Raw genomic sequence first — 26,777 nt, 5'->3', positions numbered from 1 at the left:
ACTTCGCGCGTGTCAAGGACGATAACCGGTTTTCAAATCATGACACTATCGAGATACAAGTACACTTTTGTACACTTTTACTTTACATCGTCCAAGTTACCCCCCGTCGCATTCATACAGAGCTTGAGAAACGAGCAACAACAAACTGATCACTCGAACTTCGGAGTATCATAAGTATCTTCCGCATCTATAACGCGCGGTCCGAATCAGTATTTGAACGACAGGAGGTACGGACACGAAAAGACGAACCTTGTCCATGCTGTTTTGCATACTCGCGTGCCTTTTGCGCACGATGCATGAAGTCACTAACGCGCTTCTGAGCATCAATAGCAACCTTCTCATTGACCAATGCACCACCGCGCACCGCCGCAGCCGCGACGTGATAACGGCTCACGCCATTCGAGAGCATCATATCGAATGGTGTTGTCGTCGTACCTTCTTCACTATACCCTTCAATAGACATGCGTCCCGCATTCGGGCGTCCGAAGAGCAAGCCACGGAGCTCGCCGGGGTAGCCGTGGTAGTTGAAATGCACGCGTTTTTCAGCGGTGAAGAGCGAGATGAAGTCTGCATCCTGTAGGGCATGCGGATGCGACCTCTCGGGACCCAGAATCATAAGGTCGGTCACGTTCACGACGCGCACACGCAGTTCGGGGACCTCTTTTCGGAGAATGGCTGCTGCGGCGATGACCTCGAAGGTAAGCTCGACGCCAATACCAACAAGGACACTAAGAACATCATGAGAAATTGGGCGGATGTTCATTCATTCATTCATGAAGGTGACGGAGCGACGTACACATCAGGATCGACACCACTATCGGTGCTAGCAAACTTCCAAATAGACGCGCCTGCAATACAGTGCGCATTCGCCTCCTCAGGAGAAAGCCAAACAGGCGTCGGTTGCTTCGAACCAACCATCAGATTCACGTAGTTCTTCGCGCGCAAACAGTGCGACACAGTGCTAAGGAAGCAGTTTGCATCTGGTGGCAGGTACACACGCGCCAATTGGGGCTTGAGGTTCAGTACCGCACCAATGAAGCTCGGGTTCTGATGCGAGAACCCGTTGTGTTCCTGACGCGTCCATGTAGAGGTCTCGACGTAGTTAATGGATCCAACGTCCTTACGCCAAGTGGTCTCATGGGCCTTAGGTTAAGGTCGATCAGGTTTCAAGAAACATGTGGAAAACATATTTGACAAACCATCTTTACAAACTTGGCATATTGCACCATCATCGTGTGAACGATTCCGAGGAAAGCCTCGTATGATGGGAAGAGGGCAGTTCGGCCCGTTAGAGTATATCCTTGCATCATGCCTTGACATGTGTGCTCTGACAGAATTTCAATGATGCGTCCGCCGGAAGCACGCGCATTCTCGTCCCATTGGAAGTTACGGCCTGTCGCCTCGAAGACAGCGTCAAGCTTATTCGAGACGAGTTCATCTGGAGAGAAGATACGGAACGTCTTCGGATTCCTGGATACGCATAAAGTCAGAAGACGCATTGCCTAAAATAGAAGAAAACTGACTCTTTGACAACTTCGAGCAAGAACTTGCCAATCCGCTGCATGCAGCTCTCCTGCGTGCCCTTCTTCACTGCCAACTTCTGCCAGTCGGGAGTGATCAGTGGGCTGTAGTCGCCATTGGCCTCTTTGCGCTGGCCAAGACGCTTTCCGGGAGCAGGAGGGACGATGTGCAAGATATGGTCGAGTGGACAGCCTGTCGCGGCGTCAATAACTTCGGTAATTTTGTATGAGTCGAGCCATTTTTGCAATGCCTCGAGTTCTTCCTTATCCTTCTTTGCATTGGGCAGCGGAACTTGGTGTGCGTGGAATGACCCTTCAATATATTCACCGTGGAAAGCTTTTGGACCGGACCAGCCCTGTATGGAAGAAAAGTCCTCAGTACCACAGCGATACAGGTAGTGATAGGAAAATGCGGAAAGATGAGGGAAGGCATCGGAAGAGGGAGATGAACGAGGCTGAGGATGAACGTGTGCTGACCTTTGGACTGCGTAGGATAAGGACCGGCCAACGGGGCTTGACAATCGGCTGACCACTGCGTGCAGCCTTCTGGATCTTTCTGATTTCCGCAAGCGCCCATTCCAACGAGGCGGCCATGTCTTGGTCAATATTTTCAAGGTCCTCGACGAACCTAACTTGGTAACCGTAGCCACTTTTATGGAAATTCCAGGGATTTGAGATTCCGACACAGATTAGCAAATGATTTCATGTCCAGTAAATTAAATTTAGTGGACACGGCGCGAAGCGATAGGACGAAACGAGGGGTGGAACATGGGGATGTCAGAGTGATGCGATAAAGATAGGATAAACAACCGAAGAGCAGCTGACCTGAAAAGAGCACACAGTTCGAGGTCATCCATGGTCCCGTAAATAGTGCGTTCGGAGATCTTGAAGCCATTGACATGCACGATTGGAATGACGGCCCCGCTCTCTGCAGGGTCAATATACTTATAACTGTGCCATGCGGTTGCAGTCGGACCAGTCTCCGCCTCACCGTCGCCAACAACACAGGCAACAACTAGATCTGGTTGGTCCATAACAGCGCCAAACGCGACAGAAAGCGCGTAGCCAAGCTCTCCGCCTTCGTGGATTGATCCTGGCGTTTCGGCATTGATGTGAGAGGGGAATCCGCTAGGAGTAGAGAAACCAGAGATGAGACGACCAAGACCCTCCTTATCACGGGAGTACTTGGGAATAAATGTAGATAGGGAATCTTCGAGCCAAAGGCAAGACAGAATGCCCGGCGCACCATGTCCTGAGGAAATGAAGTGTAAGAAGGCGCATATATCGATCATTACTGTGGTGGCTTACCCGGACCGACAACATAAAGCATATCAACATCATGCTTGGTTATGAGACGGTTGAGGTGAGCATAGATGAGCGACAGGCCTGGGCAAGTTCCCCAATGGCCGAGAAGACGGGGTTTGATATCATCAAAGGTGATTTTGCGTTCAACGAGGACGTTGTCCTTAAGGAAGATCATGGCTGACGGGCGACAGAAAGAGCGTCAACGATGAGTTCCATGAGGTACAGAGAGGAGCACGTACCAGCAGCGATATAATCAGCCGCACGACGGAATGCCTTGACATCGTTAAGCTCTTCCTGGGAGAGGACATTGAGGTCGAGCTTGACGCTAAGCGCACCGAACTCCTTCGGAAGCAGGGACTTTTCGGGAGGCGGATTTGGCTGAGTTAAGAGTTGAGCAGGCATCGTCGAGCACGAGAGATTGCTTAACGGGAGTGATTTGTAGTAGAGTTTACACTGTAAGCTGGTGGTCGCGGACTGGTTGGAGACAGGTGAGGACGGGATGAGACAGGGTATTTATATGGATCGTCATTCAGATGTCATACCAAGTATTTCCTGATATATGCACATAAGTATACAGCCTATCCTCGCCGAGATGTGGATCAGGGCATCCCATTCTTACGTCCTCACTCTGGGCTCATTGTCTGGAAGGACCTCGATCACTCCTTGCAGACGCCTTGCCGGACGCTGCGCGAAGAGTCGGATGCTGGACGGCAATAATTATCATTTGTGAGAGGAAAGCCAGAAATGCGCTGTGCTCCGAGAGTCCGAGACGCGATGGTGCATGACCTGCTGTAAAACCGCATGAGCGCGTCGAGATCATGGCGTGGGAAACCAGCCGCGCCGAATCCCGACGACTCGGTCGAGAGAGCTGGACGTTGCCCAACGATAGGCGGCCACCCCAGCTACACCTTATATCGCGTTTCACAGATTATTGAACAATTATTCCTACAAGAGGCCCAGAAAGTGAATGGTTGCCTGGCTTGGGAGCGGAACTGTTCGGATTCAAGTGGATGCATCATCCCTGAGGTCATCGGAACTGTTTACTACTCCCGTCAAATGACCCTTGTCCATCCGTTTATTCACTGATATTACTGATAATGGATGACTTCCCGTAAGAATTCTGCTAGAAAAAAGGCATCCTATTTTCATAAACTCTGTATATAAGCGAGATAGGATAGATTTAGACAAAATTTGCTTCCCGTAACACCAAGATTCATAGATGCTATAGCTAAGGGCAAATGTTCTGAGAGAACATGTTGATCATCAATTATACTAAATACAGATGTAACTCCGATGACAAAGTGACAGGCAATCAGGGATACTGTCATAAGCGTCGGCTATATTACCATATTTATTATTATGAATGTATTTCTCAAGTTTTGAGGTTTGTACAGGGGGGGTACCCCCCCCTGTACAGATTTTAAGTTTATTCATGGGGTGTTGTTGACTGAAATTATGGTACACTAGTCGGTTCCCTTCGGACCGATGATTTAGACACGGTTTTTAGTATTTTTCTCGTCAGAAAGCCTTACGGGAAGTCATCCAATCTAGTTCCTCTCCAGCCTTCACAGCCCCCGGTCTCTATCACCAATTGCAGTGCAGCCCAGACATCTTAAACATGTGGTCTGGTCACTGAAGACCCCATATCGTCTACATTATATACATATACGCTTACTCTGGTAGACTGCTAGTCTAGTATCTCGCAAGTATGGCTCAAGACAAGGACAGACGCCTCGTCCTCTCAGTGAATGCTGGTTCCTCGTCTCTTAAAATCTCAGTCTTTTCGCCCAACACCTCTTACGATTCTTCCTCTCCATTCTCCGAACCAGTTTCTCTCCTCTTAACCTCCTCCATCGAGAACCTCACTTCTCCTCCCGCGCATTTCTCCTTTTCCGCTGCTGTACCCGGCGTCTCGGACAAGAAACTCAAGAATGCCGAAGTACACGAAATAAAGGACCACGAGAGCGGCTTCGCGTATTTCGTCCGTTTTCTCGCTGAGAACACCAGATTCGAGAAAGACCATGTGAAGCATGTGTGCCACCGTGTCGTTCATGGTGGCGATTATCCCGGACCGGTTCTTATCTCAACCGAGTCTTATCATCATATCGAAAGTCTTTCGGATCTAGCGCCTTTGTGAGTCCTTATCCGGCGTCTCTCGTTTCACTTAGATCCAAAAGCTACCTCAAGCTATGTTTCCTGTGGCCGATCTTCGACTTTATTCCTGGACTTTACTGACTCTCTGCTTTTCAGACATAATGGTCGTGCACTCAACGTCATCGAGGCCTGTCTCAAGATTCTTCCCAATGCCGACTCTATCGCGTTTTTCGACTCAATGTTCCATTCAACACTTCCGGACTGTGTAGCAAAGTATGCCATTAATCAAGACGTTGCGGGTTCAAAGGGACTGCGTAAATACGGCTTCCACGGTCTTTCGTGTGAGTATCAGCCTTTTGACTTTGACTTTTAGACTGTTTTCCTCCTTCGAATTTAAGTCTTCGTCTTCGCATGTCATCATCCCGACTTCTAAAATTCTCGACTTCCTCAACTGGCTCTAGAACCGTTTTATCCCTTCCGACCATGACATCACCCTCCACCTTCGTTCTTGTCTTCGACTTCTTTCCTGGCTTCTCACACTGACACTAATCTTAACTACTTGTTTCTTTTTCTCAGACTCGTACATCGTACGCGCCGTTGCTGGTTATCTCAAGAAGCCAATCGACAAAATGTCAATTGTCGTAATGCATCTCGGTTCCGGCGCTTCGGTATGCGCGATTAAAGATGGGAAGAGCGTGGATACCTCTATGGGACTCACACCTCTCGACGGACTTCCAGGCGCGACACGTTCAGGACACGTTGACCCGTCACTCATCTTCCACTATACAAATACAGCCGCACGTATCTCCCGCCAAGCAGCCGAAGCTGTCGAGATCACCGAAGCAGAAGAGATCCTCAACAAAGAAAGCGGCTGGGCAGCTCTCGCTGGTACAACGAACTTTGCGCAAATTGCAGAACGCGCAGGAAAGAAAGAGTACCCTAACGAAACACTTGCATTTGACTTGTTCGTGGATCGGATATTGGGGTATGTGGGCTCGTATTTGTTGAAACTTGGTGGAGCGCCACGTGTGGATGCGCTTGTATTTAGTGGAGGGATTGGGGAGAGGAGTGCAAGGTTGAGGGAGGCGGTGCTTGAGAGATGTCGGTGTGTTGGCTTTGCGCTTGACGAGAAGTTGAATGAGCAAGTGGATGGGAAGGAGGGTGTTGTGATAGAGATTGGTACGGGAGTAGAGGGTATGAAGTCCCTTGTGTGTCGGACGGACGAACAGCTTGAGATGGCGAGGCAGTGTAGTTTGCAGGATAAGTTCCCTGAATGAAGGAGATAACCGAGAACAGCTTTTCAATATTGCAACCAGGACGTGTACAATGACCAAGTAGTAGATAAATTGTGTAATTATACGAGTATGTTGTAGACCAGTAAATGAACTGATTTCCTGTTTTCGGTGGCCTTCATGGCACCTCCAGAAGCTTGAAGTATTTTATTTTATTTTTAGATTCTACTATCTTCGTTCATGCTGATACAAATATCTCCAGGATATTCGAGATTACGCTCCCAGCGAATCAATATTCATGAGCTGACACCATGCGTAGAAGAATTCTGAACACGACCAGATGCACTCGTCTTGCTGTCAGCCTCAACATGCAAAATAAGTTGGGCTAACTGGTACTGCAGCTGGAGCTCTCTTCGCGCCTTCCTGGGTCGACCACATCAAGAGGAAGAGGTCTCCTCCCTGTCTTCGAGCCTCGAAACAGATGAATCTCGGTAAATTGTACAATGCCTAGTATTGAGAACCTCTGGACCATCAACACCAAATCCAACGCCAACGCCAAACATCGCACACTCACTTCACGATCGGATTCTCACTCAGACGACTTCTTGCACAGTACCAAGTTCCTTGCTCCCGTAGTCTCAGTGTCTTTGATCGGACTGATCGTTGCTGGAATCATACTTTGGAAGGTCCTCGTCCCGCGGTTGAACTTGAGGGAAATGAACAAGGAGCGTTCGTTGGAAGTTCAGGCACCTCGTACTGCGGGAGCCAAGGACAAGACCAAGGACGATTTCAGTGAAGTCCTGGATATTAAGGCGAGTTCCACGGAAGACGACAGTATACCAGTCATCGTTATCACTAGGAGCGAAGTTGACTTGTGCAAAGCGATTGCACCTCCTCCGAATACACCGGACAATTCGCCAAAGCCTACGAAACGAAGTCTTCGGAAATCTATTATTTCCAATGCAAGCTCGCCCCATGACGCAAGCATTGCAAGCAACGCACTCTTCTTCACCGGAGATATGTGCGAAGAAATGTCTACTATCGCTACGAACCTGAAACGATTCAGCTTTGCAAGGTCGAACGATGTGGAGGTGAACAGTGTTGATTCAGAGAAATCTTCGGTGTTTATCGTCGAGTCAGAGAGTAAGGGTTTGCTTGAGGGATGTACTGCAGAGAATGTTAGTGTAGACGCTGACGCTGACGTCGCGAGCGATGAGATGGATTCTGTCGACAAAGCGATTGAGAGATTGGAGGAGCTTTTTATGGTAAGAATATTGTTCATTCTTGCTTTGTGCCTTACTGATCGCCTCACATTGACGAAAGTCACTGCAAGTGATGATTAATGACGGACAACACGGCGAAGCATGTATAGACAACGTTCCGGCCGGATTAGTAGAGTCCGCTTCGATCTCGCCAGTTTTCCCATCGTTCTCACCCTCTCTCACAACGATCGCGGAAGAAGACATAGGCGAATCCTCCCTTGTACAGATCAGCAATGCGGAGCTCTCTCAACCGAAAATCGAAGATACAGCAACCCCGCCTGGGACTCCTTTGACCGCTATAACAAGTTCGAACACGAGTTTCAACGATGAAGAGACTCTTGCCGGCTCTACTCCTGAGAAGAAAGATGAGTTGACTGATGGCTCGCCTGTTGCTCTGATCTCTGTGCTTGCATCGTCCCCTGCTTTTACTGGGCCAATGACGCCAGTAACTCCTGCAACTGCTTCGTCATCGTTTTCTTCCCTTTCCGCCTCCCCGTTTCCCTCGCACTCCTTGGAATCTGATGTACCAGGCTTCCTCTCTTTCACCGAGCAGCAAGTTCCCACTATAGGAGGAGACATAACCAATCCTGAAGACGCTCAGCGACATGCACAAGTCCGATATCCGCTAGGCGAAGTCAGAACAACAGCTCTATCAAACGGTGTAGTTCAGCCACTTCATCCTACACGTCGGGAACACATGCGTACATCCTCTCGGGACAAGTCTGAGAACCGATCGAACAAGAACGCTCGAGATAATCCTGGACATGGAACAACTCGATCGCTTCCGCCACCTATTCCCAGGGCTGGATTGTATTTCATTCGGTAACTGTCTTGTTTCATTTTCTATTTAATTGCATCTAGAACATTGGCATCTCGTGTTTTGTGAGTCTGGTTGCTTCGAACCTCGTGCTGCGTCTGTGAACGTGTCGTTTCTATTGTTGTCTGTTTGATCCAGATGTTCTAGTACAAGAAATGTTTGCCCTTGGATCTTGCCTGTCTTCTCGCATGACTTCCCGTCTGTCTCGTTTCCGGTACGCTTGTTGCTTTTAATGTCAAAGCTGTTGTCTCCATATTACATTGCAATGTACAGTTGTGTTTACTTGCGCTGGGATATAAATATCAATCGGTCATATTGCTTTAGGTTTGTGCTCCATTCCCCTGCTCGCAAGGAATGTCTCTGGGCTCTATTGTTGCAAGGGTTAGTGCCACAAACTACTCGCATATATGAAAGCTTACCTTGATATTATTAAGCCTTGTGAACTTCATTCTTCTAGCGAACCATTCACCCTGCGTTACACCAGGATTATACCTCGCTCTCTCCTCAGAATTCATATGTGAAAGAGCTTCTTTCACTATGTTACCCTCGTCCAAAGCTCGGAGCAGCACATTATTGGAAGGCCTCAAAAAGAAAACGACTGACCAACGAGGGTGAACACCCTGCATGCCAGGAGCTGATGCATGTTTGAGCGCAAGATACCACCCGAGAGCAAGGATAACGAATCTCCAATGTTACATATTGCGTATCCGGGAATAGGGAGAATATACTGCCATTCTTCGGTGCCTGGAGGCAGTACTTGTAATCCACCGAGTCGATTGTGCAGGAATGTAAGGGATCCGAAATCAGTGTGAGCACCGATTGATACTTTGCTCTTCTCGACGTGGCCGTCCATGTTCATGTGTGTCGGAGGACTCTTAATGACACGGGTCTCTGACCCGCTATGCTCTGACCTGGGGTGCAAGTCGAGGAGTGCATTGCTTCGGAGGCCAAGCCTCTTCTCAAAGACAGAAAGGATGGTCTCAAGGACTTCGGTCGACTTACGCACGAACGGAGTTATAGTTGATTCCATACGTGCGTTAACTGGTTCTGGATAGGTGCGATGTATGACTTTGGGATATGCTAGAGCATCTTCCTTCGAGACGTTGAACCATTCGACATTATCGGTGTCACCGTACTCATTCATCACAACTGCACCCCTCGCCTTGTATCTATTCTATATAGTAAGCTTGGCATGTCAAACCGTACACCTTGGCAGCGCTTACCCAAATGACTTGCCACTGTCCCCTTGGTCCCATTTCATCTTCTCCTCCAGCGGGAGACTCATTATTTCCGTCGCCGTATCAAACATTCCTTCCACTTCGATATCCACTCCATGATTCTTCAGACTGAGAACAGCATTGACGTATTAGGGATTAGGATCTCGTGCAGAAACAGACTGGACACTTACTACCAGAATCCCAGATGCGTAGCAGCCTCCCAAAGCCTGTCAATTTCATCCTTGCTCCCGATTTTAACGAGTGCATAGTCAATAACTAGGAGAGGATGCGTTTTTATGTTGTCAGGGAAAGGAGGAAGTGCTGCCCCAGGCATAGTGAAAGAATATTAATACTGAACAAGGATAGCGACGCGATCACACTTTGCTTCTTCTGCGGGCGGAGATGAGAATAGCGACAAACTACCTAGTAATGAGGCAGGGTTAGCTTCTCGTGCTTGGGAGCTTGCATGCAGTCCCTTTATATAAATTGTATGAATTCGCCAAGTGCCCTAAACCTCCCAGAAATACTGTATGTTCACGCGATATTCGCAAGCTTCATACGACCTTCTTTGGCCATGCGTTGCATCGCTTCTGCTGGAGAGATCCGAGGCATGCGGGTTTCATATGTATTCCCTGTGCAAAATTCATTTACGACGAGGAGATCATCGAAGCTGGATGTTTTCAGTTTCGAAAGTGATAAAACGATGGGCCGAAAGCGAGCGCGATCCCAGTGGATTTTTGTACCTCGAGAAATTGTGCGAAACAGTCACACTATGGATCGTACAGTGAAAAGTCAACTCCTTTATACCATAAAGTTGTCCACCACTGATTTCCAAACGGATGCCTTTGATGTACAGACACCTGAGGCCTGGAGAACGTGAAGCGTCAATACGTACTTGTGGTTGTGCCATATTAGACGCCCCTAGCGTCCTCCAAGAGATGCGGAGTGACTCCAACATTGGCACGTTAATGAGTTCAATTTCTGGCAATCTACTAGGATCCATCTCTTTGAAGGCGAAATTAGCCACCCTCCAGCGGTGCTGTTGACCAAGTAATCTGTTAAGAATATACCTCGCGACTTCTAGTTTCGGCTTTGGAACGTGGATGGTATTGCAAGTGACTGACAGGCTAAGCGGAGCTGCCTTGGACATCTCGATACAAGTGTCGACAGCTTTTACGAGCCTTTCATCTTGTTCCGTGCTGCGGTAAACATCCACAAGAACGTTGATGTACGCCCAAAGAGATGCACACGATATAACTGCGTGGCGCCATGTACGACAAACGTGCGAAAGGCGCAGTGGCACCAGCATAGATTCCTCACTCGCCACATCCTTCTGTGCTATCCGCACGACACGTAGGAAAATCTCGTTGAGAATATCTGTAGGTAGCTCATTGATTCTGAATGCGTGGCTCGAACTTCCATGTGCTTGAGGAATATGAGAATCAGGGACGCGAAGCATCCGAGGAAAAATTTCCCTACGAGTCTCGTTAGATGTAAACATAAACTCGTATAGACCATACACACTGGATGAAGATAGACTGGTCGAACGCGTAGTATGAGGCAGTGTCTCGGATTAGAGCTGCAGGTGCCTCTGTACAGTTATTGCTACCATATCCATTCTCCGACCACACACAATGATCTTGTCGAGATGAAAAGAACGATATGGTCTTTACGAGTAAACCCGTTTGGCTCCATCCCAGTGCATAAGTCCTAGTTTCACGCATTTTTTGGTGCAGATACTCCTGATAAGCTTTCGATGCTTAAGGCCTGTCAAGAAAGAGTAGTCAGATGATGACTCAAGACATGGAAACGGTTAAGCTTCAGGAGGCATAGGTCTCGGATATATGCTTCACGTTTCCATATGTAGCAAGAGCAATGTACGACTTCCTCTAATGGACTAAAGTTATTACTAATCAACTAGATCAATGTGGTGGCGGTAAGTCCTGGTGAGTGTTGGTTAACCGGACTTGATTATGTACTTCGAAATGTAGCCCTTCCAGATCTCCACTCTACCACTTATATATACAAAGGTGTTGAGACGGAAGTCAGGCTGGTGGAGCATCTGGAAATCGTCAAAAAGGCACCGTATTTGGAATTCCTTGAGGTCGAGTTCGTCTCGAGCAAATTAGCTGGACCGGATGATCTCCAGTTACCCGCGACAACACTACATAACCTGCATACCCTTGTGGTCAACGGCTCGAATGTTTCTATGTCCATCATACGCAACCTGATCCTTCCGTCTCTGAGACGCCTGATTTGTGGCCCTTTCGGACCTGCTAACTACCAAAACATTAAGGGTCTTGTAGACATGGTCAAACGGAACCGGCCACCTCTGGAATACTTGGAGATCTGTAACACCTCCGTGACCGAGTCGACTGAAGACAAAATCGTTGCCCTTCTTCGACTCTTACCCGACTTGAAAGCTCTTCGCATGGAGAAAGTCTATGTCACACCCGATCTGTTCAACATATTGTCCGTAAAAGACACGACAGAGAGTCGTAACGAGTCTCAGAGAGCCGGACAAATACTGTGCCCCAAACTGATGGAGTTCTATCTCAGAAGGAACGGGTACCTCTGCAATGGAGAGGGAAAGCAGAAGGAGTGCGTTGACTCCTTGTGCAATATGCTCGAGGAACGCTGTAATGCGCTGGGAATAGTTGGATCTATAGAATATCGGCCTATTGAACCATACCTCGTTGGTGAGATCCTATACTTCAGCGTCCCGTTCGTCGATATCGGTTGTAGGCAGATGCGCAAGGCCCTTAGGACGACAAAACAGTTGCATGTTCGATTTAAGAAGCCGTTAACTGTTGAGAGCTAGAAGTAACTCTGCGGTGGATCAACCTTTAAGGCTTGGCATTTCTCTCCGCAGGTACTCTGACAAAAATACTTGGGTCAGGGAGGAGGTTAAACGCAGGTGCATTCACGTTGAGAGAACGTGTACTTAATATTATCTCTTATTTATGATACTATGTGTTCCCTCCAGACACCCGAGTAATCTCGACTTATTATGTTGTCGCCGATACTATAGCCGCTTATGCTGGCCCAGTCCTTTGTAACTAATAATGAAGAACAAATATATCTGATATATGATCCATTGCTCTTTGTGGCATATGTTGAAGGACCAAGATAAATCGAGTATCCAAGTGGAACGGTTTTGCATATAATGCAAAGATGACTTTAAAGCAATAAATCTAGGTAAAGAGATAATTTCTCAGTGCTTTCGACTGCTTAACAGTGTTTTGGTATGTTACTATGCGAGTATAACATTCTATGTCTCTATATCTCGACGCCTAACAAGCATGCGAGCCACAGGAGCACCTTCTCCAGTCACACAAGCCGTGGACTGTCAGGCGAACAGGCAATCAATAAATCAATACTCCCAGTGCATGATTGATGATGCTAAAAACTTATCGTACTCACCTTGTTGACCAAAAGGACATAGCACTGTGTCCCACCAGGCCTGAGGTTGTAAAGCCGACATATGGGCCAAATCGTATGCCAGTGCAGGCAGTCTCATCATTTGCACAAGGAAAACTTTTGGTAAGCCTGTAATCGTTGCGTTGCCCTTTCGTGCAGCAAGACCATTCTCTAGCAGTTTCAATCAATTTATTAGAAGTTCAGGTGGTCCCATAGCATATAAAAAGCTGATTAAGATAAGTATAACAGTACAACGCCACTACAACGTCGACACAATTCACCTGCGAAAGTTTCAGCATATAGTCAACGCGCTTCTTTGCGAAAGCTGATTAGCTCCCAAATCGTTAGACGATGGTCCTGTGAGCCGACTGCGAGCCATCGACTTCGACCTTCTCGTTCCTCTTCGGTCAGTTCGTCATCGTCCTCCGAAGTTTCTGGAAATTGCTGTGGATTTGAATGCGCAAAAGCAACTGCCTGACAATTCTTTGTGTGATATGACAGAGTTCCGAGTGACTTGAAGGACTTCGTTGAGAATAAGCGAACTCTAAACACTTGTTAGTGTAAAGACATGGAGCAGGAGATGAGAATCCTTACTTTCCGTCCCACCCACCAACTGCACAGACGCATCCGTCGGAACGTAGTGCAATGGCACCGTTGCCTGGTTGTCTGATCCTATGTCTTGTAAAACGGTTTTCGTCTCCACCCTTGATATTGCGATCACTTTAGCTATGAGAGGAAGATCGAAAGAAAAAGCGCACGCACATCTAATGCATATCGGACAATTATTAGGTCTGCTGATACAGTCAGAGCGAATGAAGCATCGGATGAAACGGACATCGCCATTACTGCAAAATGTGAGTATATGCGTAGTCATGTACGCTAGAGGACCGACCGGACTCAGCATGTTGTCTTGTTCTCCATATGCATTCCCAGCCTCGACCTTCGATGGTCTTCTCATGTTCACCGGAAATGCGTCGGCGCAGAGTGACCTCTCCAATCTCGTATGCAGACAGTAAATGAAGTCGGCTTGATTTGATAAAGAGGTGTAGTGCCATTAGAATGCCTAGAAATTACTGTCAATACATTTAGTTCTATCAAGGGCGTCTCTTGAAGATACTAGCCTGTTTTCGCAGTTCCACGGCCATCGGAATCGATCTGCCAACTTTTCAAGCCAATTTCGGGAGCTTCTACTTTTCCAATAGCTGCATGGATTCTTGAGCAAGAAGGTAGTTCCCAGACATCTGCCTTTCTTTCAGTCAGGTCATTCATACGCATTCAGAATTAATGTGCCTACCAAAGAGGATTCAATGAGGTTCGGAATGGCGATGAGAGCATGTTCCGTTGTAGGTGCTGCTGAAGACTCCGCGCCAGACAAAGGGGCCCGAAGCAAAGAGAAACGACAAAAATTCAGAGCATTCACATCCAGAGAATACTGCAGTTCAGGAGTAGGAAGATCTGGACTGGACACGGTGCTGCCGACTAGAGGAGGAGGAAGGACACGCTTCCAGACGTGCAGCTTGTTGTCCCGGCCGTGACTACGAACCAATTAATGTACTGAATAGGATGCGTCGATACGAGAACGTACGTGACTATGTTCGATGCCCACTCTTGCACGCCGAGGAGGCCATCCAAGTGCGCCTTCCATGTAGCAATGGGCCGTAATGTACGCGTCGAGGTGACGAACACGCTGCCCGACGTGTCGCCGGAGTATAGCCGCTCGTTATCCTTAGAGAAGGACACGACGGTGACGTCTGCCGCGTGGATGCGGAGGATGTGCGACGGCGAAGGCGCATGCATCGTCGCGGTTGACGTCCGGAGCAGCTGTCGCTGTCTGAGCGCCAATGTCTACTAAGCCAGAAAAGGTAGGTAGCGTGTCTGCTCCCACCGTCATGTCCGACAGCACTACAATAGCAATAGACACCATGGGAAACATACTCTTTACAGGCAACGACGATGAAGAGCACTTCAGAATATTCACCGCTCGCCGTTAGCGATGAAACTGAAGAGTCGGTGTTCAGTGTCTCGTCGGACGATGACCGTAAGCACACCCGACTCTTGTTAGAATATTTTAATGATCAGACAAACTAGAACACAACTCCGACTTGTCTTTTGAAAACCCTACTTTGAGACGACTACTTGGCCTCACGGTCGTGCTGTCGCTAGTCTGCTCTATAGTCTCATTGGTCTTTCTATGCATGAATGCTCGTACACAGTGGGACTTGCACTTTCTCCTGGGCGGAATCGTCGTACAGTCGAGTACGCCTGACGAGAGGCCCGATCCTGGGCTGCTGGAGAGACCAAGTGTATATAATGTCCTTGACAAGCTTCCTCCTGAGCTGCAGCATTCGGCACTGCTAGGCACTCTCGATGTCTTTCCATCGTTCTTCCAACCTGTGGACCACATCCATCGACACTACGTCTTCCCGTCGGATGGTCATGCACGGTTCACATTCAATGGACGTGTTTCACCAGGAGACCATCGTATCCTCCTGACGGATCACGTATGTTCATTCTTTCTTAGTTGTTCCATACAGGTAGCTGGACCGTTTTTAGATTACAATGATCGCTCAATTTCGAGTCCATGACTATGGCATGGAGCGTTGCCGCGTCGTCTCTTCGATACCAAGCTGGGAGCTTCTGCAATCTCATAACCAGACGCTACATCTCGCAGGCGATACGTCTCACATTGAAGTTTGGAATCTGACATCGTCGGGGAAGGCTCTGGACGAACGAACTCTTGCCTGGGAGACTAAGCCACCTCGCAGGGAACTCATCACCACTCTTTCCGTTCATGAAAATTCCACCCATAAATCTGACGAGTTTTGGTGTGGCACATCGGGAAGTTTGCAGACGTTCGAACTCCTCTGCCCAGGTGTAGGCTGCTACATAGAACTCTGGCAGGATTACTACTTTCAACCACGGTTTGGTTAGTACTGCTACTATGATGGTATATACATGTTTTTTGACACCAATTTTTTTAGGTATCATCATTCAGCAGTTCCCGTCGAAATGATCTTCGTTGCATCAACTAATTGGAATACCAGTTGATCTGCGCAAGGCGTTAGCCCGTGTCGACTGTCTGTCAATCATGCCTGTCTCATCATGTTGAAGAATGTAATCTGCTTCGTGCCTGTCTCCGCTGTCAAGTTACAATCGTGCTATCCTTCACCGTCTCCCAATATTCTGTCCATCTCGCATAATTATCATTGATCGTGTCATATACCGCCGTCCAATCGTGGCATGTATGCATAACGCCCATTCCCGTCGCATCGTTGCCTTCCTCGTATACTTCCGGTTCTAATGTCAAATCGGCGCCACAGAGAAGCATCTGGCGAATATAATTCATGCAATGCTGCAAGTGCGGAATCGTCGCGATTGGATCATCTGGATCGTCAAGTGCGCGTCGCATCTTCTCGATGCAATGTAGCTGGTGGAACATCGACACGCAGAGAATCCGTCGCTCGGGTCCGAGACGGACGAAGCCGAAGCCATTTGGATAGACCCGATTCCACGCATCTTGGGCATCGGGACCATGAATGGGGAAGTTGGCAGTGTTGTTGGTGAAGACGTAGTCTATGACCGGGAGGGGCTTATCAAGAGGCAGGAGTTCAGGGAAGTCGTTCCCGACGTAGCCTATTCACTCATTTCAGTGAAAAATTTCCCGTCGTGTTCATTACAATACTCACTGTATCTCTGCACTGTTCGAAGTGCATTGAAGTCGCCAAGTCTCCTTAGTATTATTATAAGGTTGAGCAAGGAGAGGACGAGCAGTGCGGCGACGCTTGGAACCAGAGTGCGGTTCATCGTGGCTTCATGAGAAGACGTATTTGCTCCTAATAAGCAGCATTCACAGACCTCGAGGCTCGGTGTCAAATTGGATTTATATCAGCGTTACCGGAGATAGTAATACAATTGAACAGAACCCACGAAGCTTTCTCACTCGGGGCTTGTGCTTTCCCTCGCTCGTATTGTCTAGTTTCTCCGTGCCTTCCGCCTTTGGCCCCTCACCCTCCAACCACCATGAGCTATGGACGTGAGTCTGGCATCGCCAATGTAGCCAACTTGAAACTGGCCGTTATAGTCCTCGCTTTCACCACTGCTCTCAATGTCATCTTACCTATTTTCATTTCTCTCCCGCCTACAATTCCTTTTACTGTGGAATCATCTCGGGAATCTCGACTGAATAGTGAGTACAAGGACTTACTTTTTCGGATTCTTTTTCTAAATTTTATTCAAAGGCCAAGAAGGACATCCTCGTGACTGGGACTTACCTCTCAAGCAGGTCGCGCTCACAGTCGAGGACTCAGTCAACTTCCAGCTCGACACATTCGAAGGTGCTCAGCAATGGCGGGCCATTCAACCTCCCGGAGACGGGTATATCACTCTCGGCGAAGGTTCTGATACACGTCGATATCGCCTCGCAATGTTCCACGCACTCGATTGTCTTGATACTGTCCGCCTGGGCGTTCTACAGAGAAAAGCTGACCGAAGCACCCTTACGTCTCCAGAGGCGCATCTCTGCTTGGACTACCTCAGGCAAACGATCCAGTGCCGTTCAGATACTCAGCTTGAGCAGGTTCGCAGCGAGTACGGCCCGAAGTCCGTACAACCGTTCGTTACGCATAACAATTGTCGAGATTGGTCAAGAGTCTATGCAGAGCTTGAGAAGCGATAACAGGAAGAAGTTTATGGCACTTGGCAATTTGAATGCGACTGCAATAGATACTAATTATACGAAAATCAGTTACATTTGGAGATACAGAATGCCGTAATTATTGGCGGTATTGTCATATTTTTATAGACGAATACTTTCCGGTGGACCAAGGTAACTTGGGCGAACACCACCGGTATCTGCAGAGATCATCAGCAACAATATTCCACGCTGGAAACAAGTTCGACAAACCAATAACTATCTTCTGCACAACGACTGCCGGCTCAACCATCCAAAGCTAGAGGATCTATCAATTTCCTAGGTCCTTGAAGATGATGCATATACTCACCTTGAGCGTGTGCGCACCCGGCTGTGCAGACCAGCTCGTGGGAACACTTACAATGGCATTCGCTACAAAACCATCATTGCCGTCCCATTGCGGCGGAAGAGTACCTGGAGGCGCAGGGGGAATGAAAGCCACAGTTTGAGGTGTCTGGTCGTCCATTTGCACGGCGATCTTGATAGGCCTATCTGGCCCCATGCTGTTCAGCGTTGGCGATACCAGCACATTCGCAGAGATTTTTCCACCTCCGCCGATGGTATTAAAGTTGTAGAAGTCGTATTCGCTATAATGAGAAACTGCTAAGCTACGCCGCGGATAGCAGAAAATTAATAGTACCCACATGCTTGGTCCGGAGCCGGCCGTGAAGTTATTAAAATCATTCCCGGACCGCGGCCATGGCGTCACACCAGACTCTGTCTTCCCGTAGTCCGGAAGCTCAGTCCAAGTGATACCCGCCACGGTTGTGTTTCGCGAAGCATGGGCTGCCTCGATGGATATTCCTCCGTCACCTTCCACAAATCCTACAGTAAGGTAATTAGAATGAAATAACTGAACCTCGAATTCTAGTCATACCCTTGAAGCCACTTGGCGCTACGGTATGATTCGCAACGAAGAACACCGGTACACTCAAGGGAGTTTGTCCCTGCGCAGTCGCGTTGAAGTTTATTTGAGCCATTTGAACGCCCTCCACCTTACTCCAATCGACAGTCGCCTCGACACGCAGCTCAGGGTTCGACGGCGATACCGAGCCTTTGTCAGGTGTTAGGATAAGCCATGAAGCATTTGAAGTCGCGGTGAAGGTGAATGGTGCTGGTCCGCCTGCACCGACGTCAATGAAACGCGAATTGAACGGGACATACGTATCCAGCGTCATCGTAAAAGGTGGACAGTTGTAACCTGCAGAGCACTGGTTTGGATTATCTCCTGGCCTGTGCAAACAAGTTTTAAATTTCAAAAGTACTCTCTTGGACTTTGCACGTACCATGCACCCTTCGTACCTTCGGGAGAAATTCGCATTACACCAGCTAAAGCCTGCTTCTTCGCTTGAATGCGAGAAATAGGTGGCATGCTGGCGACCAAAATTAATAAGGAACTAAGAATTCTCAATGGTGGTTTACTTACGCGTTGGCCATGGGCTGTTGCCAATAGAAGTATTGGACATGGGTTTGATCCATCATGCTACACAGGATAATTAGTACGGACACTAAACAGGAATTGCAAATGCATATAACGTACTGATCCCATTTCCCGTTCAATAGTGAATGGTACTGTGTTTCAATTGCGTAATCCTGAGCAAACAAGGCTTCGACTTGGTCCGCAAGATTATTCGTGCTTAAGCGAGCCTGGGTCGCACGAAGGTTGTTCATGCCTTGAGCAATCCACATGTTACCGAGCGTCGAACTCGCTAGTACTGGATGTTGTACGAGCTCGAAGAAAGCTGCCTGATATTGGGAAGGAAGGCTATCATATATTTTAGTCGAAGCATTTAGGAGCGCATCCCAAGCAGCTGAAACTCTCTCGGCTCTGCGCAATATCATATCAATAACGCATCTAAGTTTTCAGAGTAGAAAGGACATACTCTCTATAGTCCGTCAAACTGAATATCGTACCGTTCAGCAGCTCAGGCTTTCGTCTATTGTTCCATCTCGTAAGGTTTGTCATGATCTCCTCGATCTCATTCGCGACCGACGGGGATACATCAAATTCGCGCTGCGCCCATTGCGATACGAACGTGTTGAGGTTATCACGCGACCAGCGTGAGGCATTATATCCGTATGACAGGAAAAACTCTGTGTTGAGCTCGTACGGCTTAAGATCTCCGACATTCACGATCCAGATCCTTTCAGCTTGACGGGCAAGCGCATTTGACAAGTGATCATAAGTCTTAAGAGATGTATGAACGTGAGTCCGTTATATGAACACCCGTTCAACTCTTAATCTGACCTTCATCATTTGCGAGCTCTAGATGCTGAATGTTAACATACATCATCTATGCACATGACACTCGGCAGACATACTGTGATCCACTTGTAATCTCTTGGAGGACCGACCTACACAGCACCATATTCAATCATAGCGAGATTAGCAAGATCTATTCACATACAAGGTCGTACTAGAAAATGGCAGAGTTCAGTGCGAGTATCGTTGCTTCAAAAGCTTTCGCTCACATGGTAATAGACACCTGCACCTCCTGTCCTGTTGAATTCGCTTGGGATGGGCAAACGAACCATGTTTCCCCAACTTTCAAAAGGAATAAGCCAAGTGGAAATGTGAAGTGCTGAAGTTGCATTCTCACTTGTCGTCGCTCCAGAGTAGAGTTATATCATCTGGTACGCGCATTCCATCATCATAATAACCAAGCACGTCGGTGTCTATCAGGTAAGTAATAGGTGAAATCAAGCTCGGCAAAGGATTGCTATGCTTTCGAAATAACTTACAGAGTACCCAAACCTGTGGGATATTTGTTACGTCTGTCTCATTGAAGACAGTCATGAGAATCTGTCGCTGATCGGACACAACTTTCTCCAGAAGATCGATATTCGTCGTCTCCGACAGAGGCACTGTGCAGCGTGCTATTAATCACGGGCACCTTATAGCACCAAGTTACTTACAGTCTCCATCACCTCGCATACCCACGGTGAAGATACTCTCATACGGCTTTGCACGTATAGTGCCGTTCACCCAGAAATTATATATGAATGCGGAGTTTGTCGTATAGTTCCACGGACCGACGCCGAAAAGGCTCCATTCTACTGGAATAGAGCGCATCATAGGCTCCTCATGACTAAAAGTCATATTAGCATGAAGAAGTAGATTTTTAAATAAAATTTACCTTGTGCCCATGACAACACCGTACCAATCCGCAAGAGGCTGGTTCTCCACATCGTCTACGTTGAAAGCACTAAATCGGAAGAATCCGTCAAATTGTGCTGAAGGCGCTTTTGCAACTTTGCCTACCTGGCCCATTGTGCTGTAAGAAACATAAAAATAGTCAGGGAAACACTTAGTTGATAATATGTTCCAACGCACCAGGCCAAAGATAATTACCCTTCATACGAAGAATAAGTTCAAATCTGGGGAAGATTTCAGTCTGTCATTGGTACAGACGAGCAGAAAACACGAACAGCTTTGTGTAGAAGAAATGATTGAACGGAGAGCCTGTCAAAGCGGCGCCTGTGCCGTTCGTGAATTTCTCCATTGCCCAATTTGTCAGAGCTGGCTGCTCATCGTTGAGGAAGATGCCGCGATATTTCACAGTTGGTGACCCATGTGAGCACCCAGGAGAAGAGAAGAAGATTTCAGAGTTCTTAGTCGTCGGTACGTCTGCCCACCTGTCATTGCAATCAACTCGACCTCGAAATAATATTGAGAAATTTTGTTGACTCACCAGTACCATGGAGACACGCCAAGCTGCTCGGAATGATCGTACATAGCATAAATCGTACCTCTCTTGTCTGCTCCAATCATAACATATGCTTTAGCTACTCCGGGGAGAGGGTTGTCGACCACTTTTGTCATGAACGCCTCCCAATTGCCGGATACGGAAGAGACATCCAATTGTGTATGGTTCACGACGGCATCGATGAGCGACGACCTGCCAAGAGTCCCGATTATTATTGGTGGCGAAGACGCCTTCACTGAAGAGGTAACATTGGATAATCGAGGTGATTTTCCCGTTACTTGCTCGATGTCAGAAGCAAAGTTGATAGCAGCGTGTTGGACACCGGGCCAGTCATCTTCGGAGAGGAAAATGGGAGTAGCAGAATTGCCGCTTACAACGGCAAAAGAGGAAGGTCCAGACTTGAAGGACACGCAGGTTTCCTGCCCAATTGCGTAAACATTGGCAATACAGATGAGATAGCCAAGGAGAGCAGAGAGAAGCCCCGTGTTGAGATACAACATCATTGGGGATGTTGGATTGACCAATTCCTACCGCGCCGAAGGTTTATGTAGCATACTGGCCTTTTTTCATATCCGTGATGCCTTCAACTCCGATACTATGTCGGGCGAGAAGCTAGACGCCGACTTTCCTTTACGATACACTTTGGACGAGGTAACTTCGGGGAATGGTACTCGTGATCTGATCTCGTCGATTGATGAGCTCAGAGCTCCGGCCCCGCATCGGACGCAAAAGCTTATGGCCAATCAATGAGAGCTTCTCGAAGCAAAAATAGACGAACAATGCGGACGACTATCCAGACTGCCTTACCGCACCGCGTAGCTCCCGCCGAATGGCAGCTATCAAGTTGATGGAGGTCATTTGACCAACACGATAGGCCCGACGGATAATTGTTTTTGTCGAGCAAGAAGAGTTTTGCAGTGACGGGGTTACGATTCAGAAGCCAATGAAGCGTTCTATTTTTTGGACCGCCATGACGCCATGTACATTGTACATAACATGGTAGAGGTAGAAAGAAAAGAAACGAGTTGCAGTTATAATAGCAACAGATTCCCACGCTCCGTGTTGCGATGCACGTGATACGACGCGCCTCTTATTTTTGAATCCGAAGCCAAGCCACGGTGTGATCGACATCCTGCATCTTCTTCATGTCCTGGGTATTGAGGCTTCAAGCAAAATCAAAGTGAGACTCTAATTTTTTGCCCGTTCTTAATCCAATTGATGGAGACTACTTAGGAACTCTTGCAAAGGTCCATTCCGGGTCAATGGAACTGGGACAGAGACACCAAGAGAAACCGTGGCTGAGCCATCTAGTCGCATAACAGTGCGGAAGCGTAGACGAACGAACTCAAAGAAGGATGTTACTGAAGGCGATAACTCCCAGTCCTCGAAAGTCGACTCCACTACGGTCGTACGTGTAAATCATAAGCGGCTAACTGGCATGCTCGGCAATATGATGTCTATGCCCGAAGACGTGTTTCGCGAGGTAAGCAAGCGATTTACTCCACGTTCAGGTTTGCCATCAAGCCTTCATACTATGTTTTCAGATTTCTTATTATCTCGGGCCCGACGATTTACTACAACTTTCAAGGTCGGCAAAAGCGATACGCGAACTTCTTATATCCAAGTCCTCGAGATTAATCTGGCAGAATGCGGAACAAGCAGCTGGCTTGCCTGAACGGCCACCAGACCTCAGTTCACCAGAATACGCAAGCTTTATATTTGATCCATTTTGCTCTGCAAGTATACCGATACTTTTGTACCGTTTCCTCTGTTTTCTGATTCCTGCCAATAGCGCTGCCTTAAGAGAGGTAGTTTCAAATATTATGTCGTTCACAGAGTCCGATTGTGTCGGTGTTGCTCTAAAGAATGGTCTGTCATTTACCGTTGTAGTGAACCCTCCTAATCTATCCCTACAGTATGAAACTAAGAAGCGAATTACTATTGTACCAAAGTATACGGCACAAATTTACTCTTCTAGAGCGAGTAGAGATTTGCTCGCTTGTTCCTGAAGTGGGCACGCGTAAGTAATTCCTTGCTGCGAAGGTTTCCACGGATTTACCACGGGTCCGTTCAGCCAACAACACCTACACCGACGAGCGATACTTCTATGAACCTGCCTTTTTTGCCGCCTTCAAGAAATATGTGTCTCTGCCGTCGGCTGATGAGAGGACGAAATTTGCATGCGACAGGCAGGTGCATGTGCAGCAGATTATATTTGTACGTCGCATAATAACTACGTGTCGACTAGCTACTGAACATCTTCCCTTTTAAGAGTTCCGATAGATTGCAAGCGTGGCTAAAAGCAAATAAGTCTGTGGGGTCGGATAATAGTTATAGCACAAAGGCCTTTAGGCGCGATACGTGAGCGAAATAACGTTTCACGTATTCTCGCTATTAACCCTCTATTCTAGGATCTATGCAAGGCTAAGAAAACTCGGGTATTCAAATCGGGACTTTATCGACTTTGGAGATGATCAAGATTGGAACTGGAGAAGCCTGGTGGAGCAAAATCAACCACTCACCGAGTGGAGTAAGTCAAAAACTCTCTTTTGCTTGCAGTATTGACATTCCTACCAGTATGGGAGTCCATTCTTCCTGAATTGGAAGAAATCATTCGTCTACGACGAGCAAAGAGACGACAGGATCTTCTCGACCAGCGTTGCAAGGAGCTAATCAAGATAACGAAAGAAAGGTTCGATCTTATTAACACAAACAATCACTGCTTCGTTACTGGTCAAGAATTCTTTGAGTTGCCCATGGTCAAAGAGCTGATAACAAGGGACGATTTGAAGGAGAAGTTTGACCCCATTGTATTAGCCAAACTTGAAGATCAGGTTATGGAGCTTAGCCAGGCATGGATACACCGTTTCGAAGCGCGTTGTGCACTTTCCCTTCGAGAGGAACTTCGATCGTTTGGGCTCCTATGCGACGAATGGCAGTTGGGCGATTCTACTATTTGTAGACATGCAGCATCATTCTTCCTCGTCGGAGACTATTCTCAGATTGAGTTAAAAACTTTCGACCAACTTCTTCGCGAATATCGATGGCACTTTTATTCGTCCTTAAACAATTCCAAAATGCCTATCAGACTTCCAGATTTCAGTCCCTATCCAATAGCCTCCATCCAAGGAATCTACAAATCGGTTCTGGATAGTACCAACAATCAAGTAACTCATGCAGAGATGGCGGCCCTTGGCAAATCATTTGTTTGCCTCTGCTGTGACCCTATTTTGCGCAAGCCAATGACATGGACGGAACTTGTGAGTACGCTTTCTCATGTTTGGTTATGCGTAATTTGCTGATCGATTGGAACCCAAGATGCTACATTTCTTTAAGGAACGGACAGAATTTCAACAAATGGAGGAATATAGGTGTGTTCGCTTGACTTATATAAATACAGTTAGATCTTACACCGAGAACGAATCAAGGGAAAGGTTCTCAATTGCGATCTCAAACGTTAATGACCACGATGAAAATGCGCTCGCTAAGCCTGCAGCTTATACAGGCATTGAGCTCGGATACAGACGGATCGAGGACGTTCCCGAGCTGAATCAGTGGATCACATGCTGCACTTGCGACAAGTGTAAGCGAGATAGGGAAGCATATACGAGTTGCCAAGATTGCAGGAGGTTGGGGGCGTATGTCACATTCTCTTGTCAAGAAACATTGAGTGCACATGCACGGCAAAAGTGGGTCCGGATTTTTTATTTATATATTTGCTGTTTATTGATCTGGTATCAACGCGTTTCATTATTGTTGAAGGCATCCGAAGCTGTTGTGAGGAGTCATTAACAAGCGAGGAGAAAGTACACCGCAGATAGTATCAGGACTGTACATTTGGTTGACGATGGAGCACATGGTTGGATTTTTTTTTTGAAGCAAAGCTTCCCGCACAAATTCTGTAGATCTGACGGAGGATTACATATTTTCTAGCGCTTTATTATTGGCGTATGAATTTTTTGTTTTTGTTTTTGTATGAACTCTTCTTTCAATAGAGAATAGATAGAAAAATATTACAATTTGGGGTTGGACCAAGTTACGTGTGATCCCAGTAAGGTAAAAAAAGAGTTATAATCGAAAAGTCGAAAAGAGCATACGAGAAAAGGCACTAAGTGTCCACAAAGAAACAAAGAAACAAACAAAGAGATAGAAAAGGGAACAAAGAAACAAAGAAGCGAGGAAACAAGGGAATAAAGAAATAAAGAAATTCCAGTAACAAGGTCAACGGGTTGAAGCAAAAGCGGTTGCTACTGTAGGTATCCTTGAGTATTTAAACGACGATGTTGCGAGTTCATCACAGTGGATTGAGAGTCATGCCAGGCGGCAGGTCGAAGAGTTGGCCCTCCTGGACGACGAGCATTCATTTGAGGTCGTCCATGTCTTTCGACAGGTGGATCGAAAGCAGACCCAAAATCACGTCCCAATGGCTTATGTCTGGTTCCTGTTGAGGGGATGCCGTCGCTTTCCGCCGTTCTCCATTCCATGGTGGTATGGTGGTAATGCCACGACTCCCAGAGTCTTCTCTCTTCCTCATCTGGCTGGTCCTGACGCGAATCGTCGGACAAGTCGTCGTATTCCCTGTCAAGAGTTGGGACTTCGACAAAGACATTTGTAAGAGGACAAACATACGATTCACGCACTTGTCCGTAGCGTTCTTCAGTCGCTGAAGGCCTGACGCGCCCAGTTGCATGCCTAGCTCTGTTCTGGCTGACGTATGGACTGTAGCGATGATTTGAAATGTCGTGTCCTGACGAGGCAAGCCTCGTATGACACCATTTTGAATCACCTTCCTTGTCCATATTTAGTAGTTGAGAACACGATGCCGGCCTGTGAGGACCAAATAAGAAATCCGGTCGGGGCGCAATCCACTCCTGCAACCCCGGAGGAATGGTCCGGCAAGGTGGAGGTAATTGGATATAGTCACTTCCATGTATTCTCGAGTGCTGGAAGAACAGCTTCCTCCGTGGTTTGATAACTTTGCGCGGTAAGTCCAAACTGGTATTTGTATTTGTTCGGGTGTTCACACTATAAACCGGTGGACCTTGAAAGAATCGAGGGTCCATCCTGGCTGGACTCTAACGAATACCAATTAGTACGTTGATTGGATACATTTGTTAGTCCAATGTAGCGAGATATAAGTACGTACGGGAACTCACTTGGAATACTCGAAAGTAATATTACGCTGCTTTACTCTCTAACAAAAGCAAGGACAGGTACACTTCTCTAACTAGCAGCCGTTGCAAGCAACACTAGTCTTGGTCAAAGAAGAGGGAAGAGTAGTGTAAACCACCATCTCACCCTCGCCCTTTATGAAGGGCCCATGCCTGTGGCCCGAGGTCAAGGCGTCGGTCCCATTGAGTCATACGCCACCGTACCGCGTTAGGCCGCAGAACTTGAGCCACACAGCAAAGGCATTGATTATCAATGATCGCTATTGTTTGTCCCCTACGGATCATCCTAGAGGCAGTCCCAACTTAAAATTGTGTAGAAAAGGAAGTGTGTTTGTGTTATTA

General features: G+C 47.4%; 12 protein-coding genes across 12 annotated transcripts; 6 read left to right on the top strand and 6 right to left on the bottom strand.

Annotated features, from left to right (window-relative positions):
• Positions 1-25: 25 nt before the first annotated feature.
• On the bottom strand, positions 26-3,227 carry FOMMEDRAFT_138699 (phosphoketolase; the record flags this gene model as incomplete). Its single annotated transcript, XM_007263150.1, has 9 exons — positions 26-187; positions 250-728; positions 797-1,143; positions 1,200-1,470; positions 1,524-1,876; positions 1,998-2,169; positions 2,346-2,772; positions 2,829-3,002; positions 3,065-3,227. 9 exons carry the CDS (start codon positions 3,225-3,227, stop codon positions 150-152), a joined length of 2,424 nt encoding a protein of 807 aa, XP_007263212.1. The 3' UTR covers positions 26-149.
• A 1,306-nt stretch (positions 3,228-4,533) lies between these two features.
• On the top strand, positions 4,534-6,196 carry FOMMEDRAFT_75634 (uncharacterized protein; the record flags this gene model as incomplete). Its single annotated transcript, XM_007263149.1, has 3 exons — positions 4,534-4,958; positions 5,076-5,260; positions 5,496-6,196. The coding sequence occupies 3 exons, from the start codon at positions 4,534-4,536 to the stop codon at positions 6,194-6,196; spliced, it is 1,311 nt and encodes a 436-aa protein (XP_007263211.1).
• A 458-nt stretch (positions 6,197-6,654) lies between these two features.
• FOMMEDRAFT_152284 (uncharacterized protein) lies at positions 6,655-8,239 on the top strand (the record flags this gene model as incomplete). Its single annotated transcript, XM_007263148.1, has 2 exons — positions 6,655-7,416; positions 7,475-8,239. The coding sequence occupies 2 exons, from the start codon at positions 6,655-6,657 to the stop codon at positions 8,237-8,239; spliced, it is 1,527 nt and encodes a 508-aa protein (XP_007263210.1).
• Positions 8,240-8,540: 301 nt separating this feature from the next.
• FOMMEDRAFT_131723 (Clavaminate synthase-like protein) lies at positions 8,541-9,781 on the bottom strand (the record flags this gene model as incomplete). Its single annotated transcript, XM_007263147.1, has 5 exons — positions 8,541-8,597; positions 8,650-8,864; positions 8,891-9,399; positions 9,454-9,576; positions 9,639-9,781. 5 exons carry the CDS (start codon positions 9,779-9,781, stop codon positions 8,541-8,543), a joined length of 1,047 nt encoding a protein of 348 aa, XP_007263209.1.
• A 200-nt stretch (positions 9,782-9,981) lies between these two features.
• FOMMEDRAFT_152282 (uncharacterized protein) lies at positions 9,982-11,171 on the bottom strand (the record flags this gene model as incomplete). Its single annotated transcript, XM_007263146.1, has 3 exons — positions 9,982-10,190; positions 10,255-10,922; positions 10,972-11,171. 3 exons carry the CDS (start codon positions 11,169-11,171, stop codon positions 9,982-9,984), a joined length of 1,077 nt encoding a protein of 358 aa, XP_007263208.1.
• A 67-nt stretch (positions 11,172-11,238) lies between these two features.
• Positions 11,239-12,268, top strand: FOMMEDRAFT_152281 (uncharacterized protein; the record flags this gene model as incomplete). Its single annotated transcript, XM_007263145.1, has 4 exons — positions 11,239-11,259; positions 11,315-11,324; positions 11,369-11,383; positions 11,439-12,268. The coding sequence occupies 4 exons, from the start codon at positions 11,239-11,241 to the stop codon at positions 12,266-12,268; spliced, it is 876 nt and encodes a 291-aa protein (XP_007263207.1).
• A 902-nt stretch (positions 12,269-13,170) lies between these two features.
• On the bottom strand, positions 13,171-14,664 carry FOMMEDRAFT_76716 (WD40 repeat-like protein; the record flags this gene model as incomplete). Its single annotated transcript, XM_007263144.1, has 7 exons — positions 13,171-13,411; positions 13,462-13,564; positions 13,626-13,712; positions 13,760-13,930; positions 14,007-14,112; positions 14,162-14,402; positions 14,453-14,664. The coding sequence occupies 7 exons, from the start codon at positions 14,662-14,664 to the stop codon at positions 13,171-13,173; spliced, it is 1,161 nt and encodes a 386-aa protein (XP_007263206.1).
• Positions 14,665-14,820: 156 nt separating this feature from the next.
• FOMMEDRAFT_152279 (uncharacterized protein) lies at positions 14,821-15,880 on the top strand (the record flags this gene model as incomplete). Its single annotated transcript, XM_007263143.1, has 4 exons — positions 14,821-14,905; positions 14,956-15,368; positions 15,421-15,793; positions 15,849-15,880. The coding sequence occupies 4 exons, from the start codon at positions 14,821-14,823 to the stop codon at positions 15,878-15,880; spliced, it is 903 nt and encodes a 300-aa protein (XP_007263205.1).
• A 129-nt stretch (positions 15,881-16,009) lies between these two features.
• Positions 16,010-16,498, bottom strand: FOMMEDRAFT_76950 (uncharacterized protein; the record flags this gene model as incomplete). The annotated part of the gene is made up of 1 exon (XM_007263142.1): positions 16,010-16,498. A coding segment is annotated over one exon (489 nt), but the record flags the coding sequence as incomplete, so codon positions are not given.
• A 389-nt stretch (positions 16,499-16,887) lies between these two features.
• FOMMEDRAFT_26090 (uncharacterized protein) lies at positions 16,888-17,542 on the top strand (the record flags this gene model as incomplete). Its single annotated transcript, XM_007263141.1, has 2 exons — positions 16,888-17,053; positions 17,106-17,542. The coding sequence occupies 2 exons, from the start codon at positions 16,888-16,890 to the stop codon at positions 17,540-17,542; spliced, it is 603 nt and encodes a 200-aa protein (XP_007263203.1).
• Positions 17,543-17,662: 120 nt separating this feature from the next.
• Positions 17,663-21,767, bottom strand: FOMMEDRAFT_152276 (uncharacterized protein; the record flags this gene model as incomplete). The annotated part of the gene is made up of 21 exons (XM_007263140.1): positions 17,663-17,718; positions 17,771-17,816; positions 17,868-18,144; positions 18,202-18,382; positions 18,435-18,790; positions 18,844-18,930; positions 18,984-19,040; positions 19,098-19,385; positions 19,441-19,745; positions 19,806-19,823; positions 19,880-19,912; positions 19,966-19,974; positions 20,030-20,102; positions 20,158-20,233; positions 20,300-20,422; positions 20,474-20,646; positions 20,695-20,763; positions 20,820-20,832; positions 20,892-20,935; positions 20,987-21,193; positions 21,250-21,767. The coding sequence occupies 21 exons, from the start codon at positions 21,765-21,767 to the stop codon at positions 17,663-17,665; spliced, it is 3,009 nt and encodes a 1,002-aa protein (XP_007263202.1).
• A 1,035-nt stretch (positions 21,768-22,802) lies between these two features.
• Positions 22,803-23,000, top strand: FOMMEDRAFT_59717 (uncharacterized protein; the record flags this gene model as incomplete). The annotated part of the gene is made up of 1 exon (XM_007263139.1): positions 22,803-23,000. A coding segment is annotated over one exon (198 nt), but the record flags the coding sequence as incomplete, so codon positions are not given.
• Between the last annotated feature and the right edge of the window lie 3,777 nt (positions 23,001-26,777).

The sequence above is a fragment of the Fomitiporia mediterranea genome (genome assembly GCF_000271605.1).
Source record: "Fomitiporia mediterranea MF3/22 unplaced genomic scaffold FOMMEscaffold_2, whole genome shotgun sequence".
NCBI classification, from domain to species: domain Eukaryota; kingdom Fungi; phylum Basidiomycota; class Agaricomycetes; order Hymenochaetales; family Hymenochaetaceae; genus Fomitiporia; species Fomitiporia mediterranea.
Note: the sequence above shows the minus strand (reverse complement) of the source record. Positions and strands in the feature narration are given on the sequence as shown.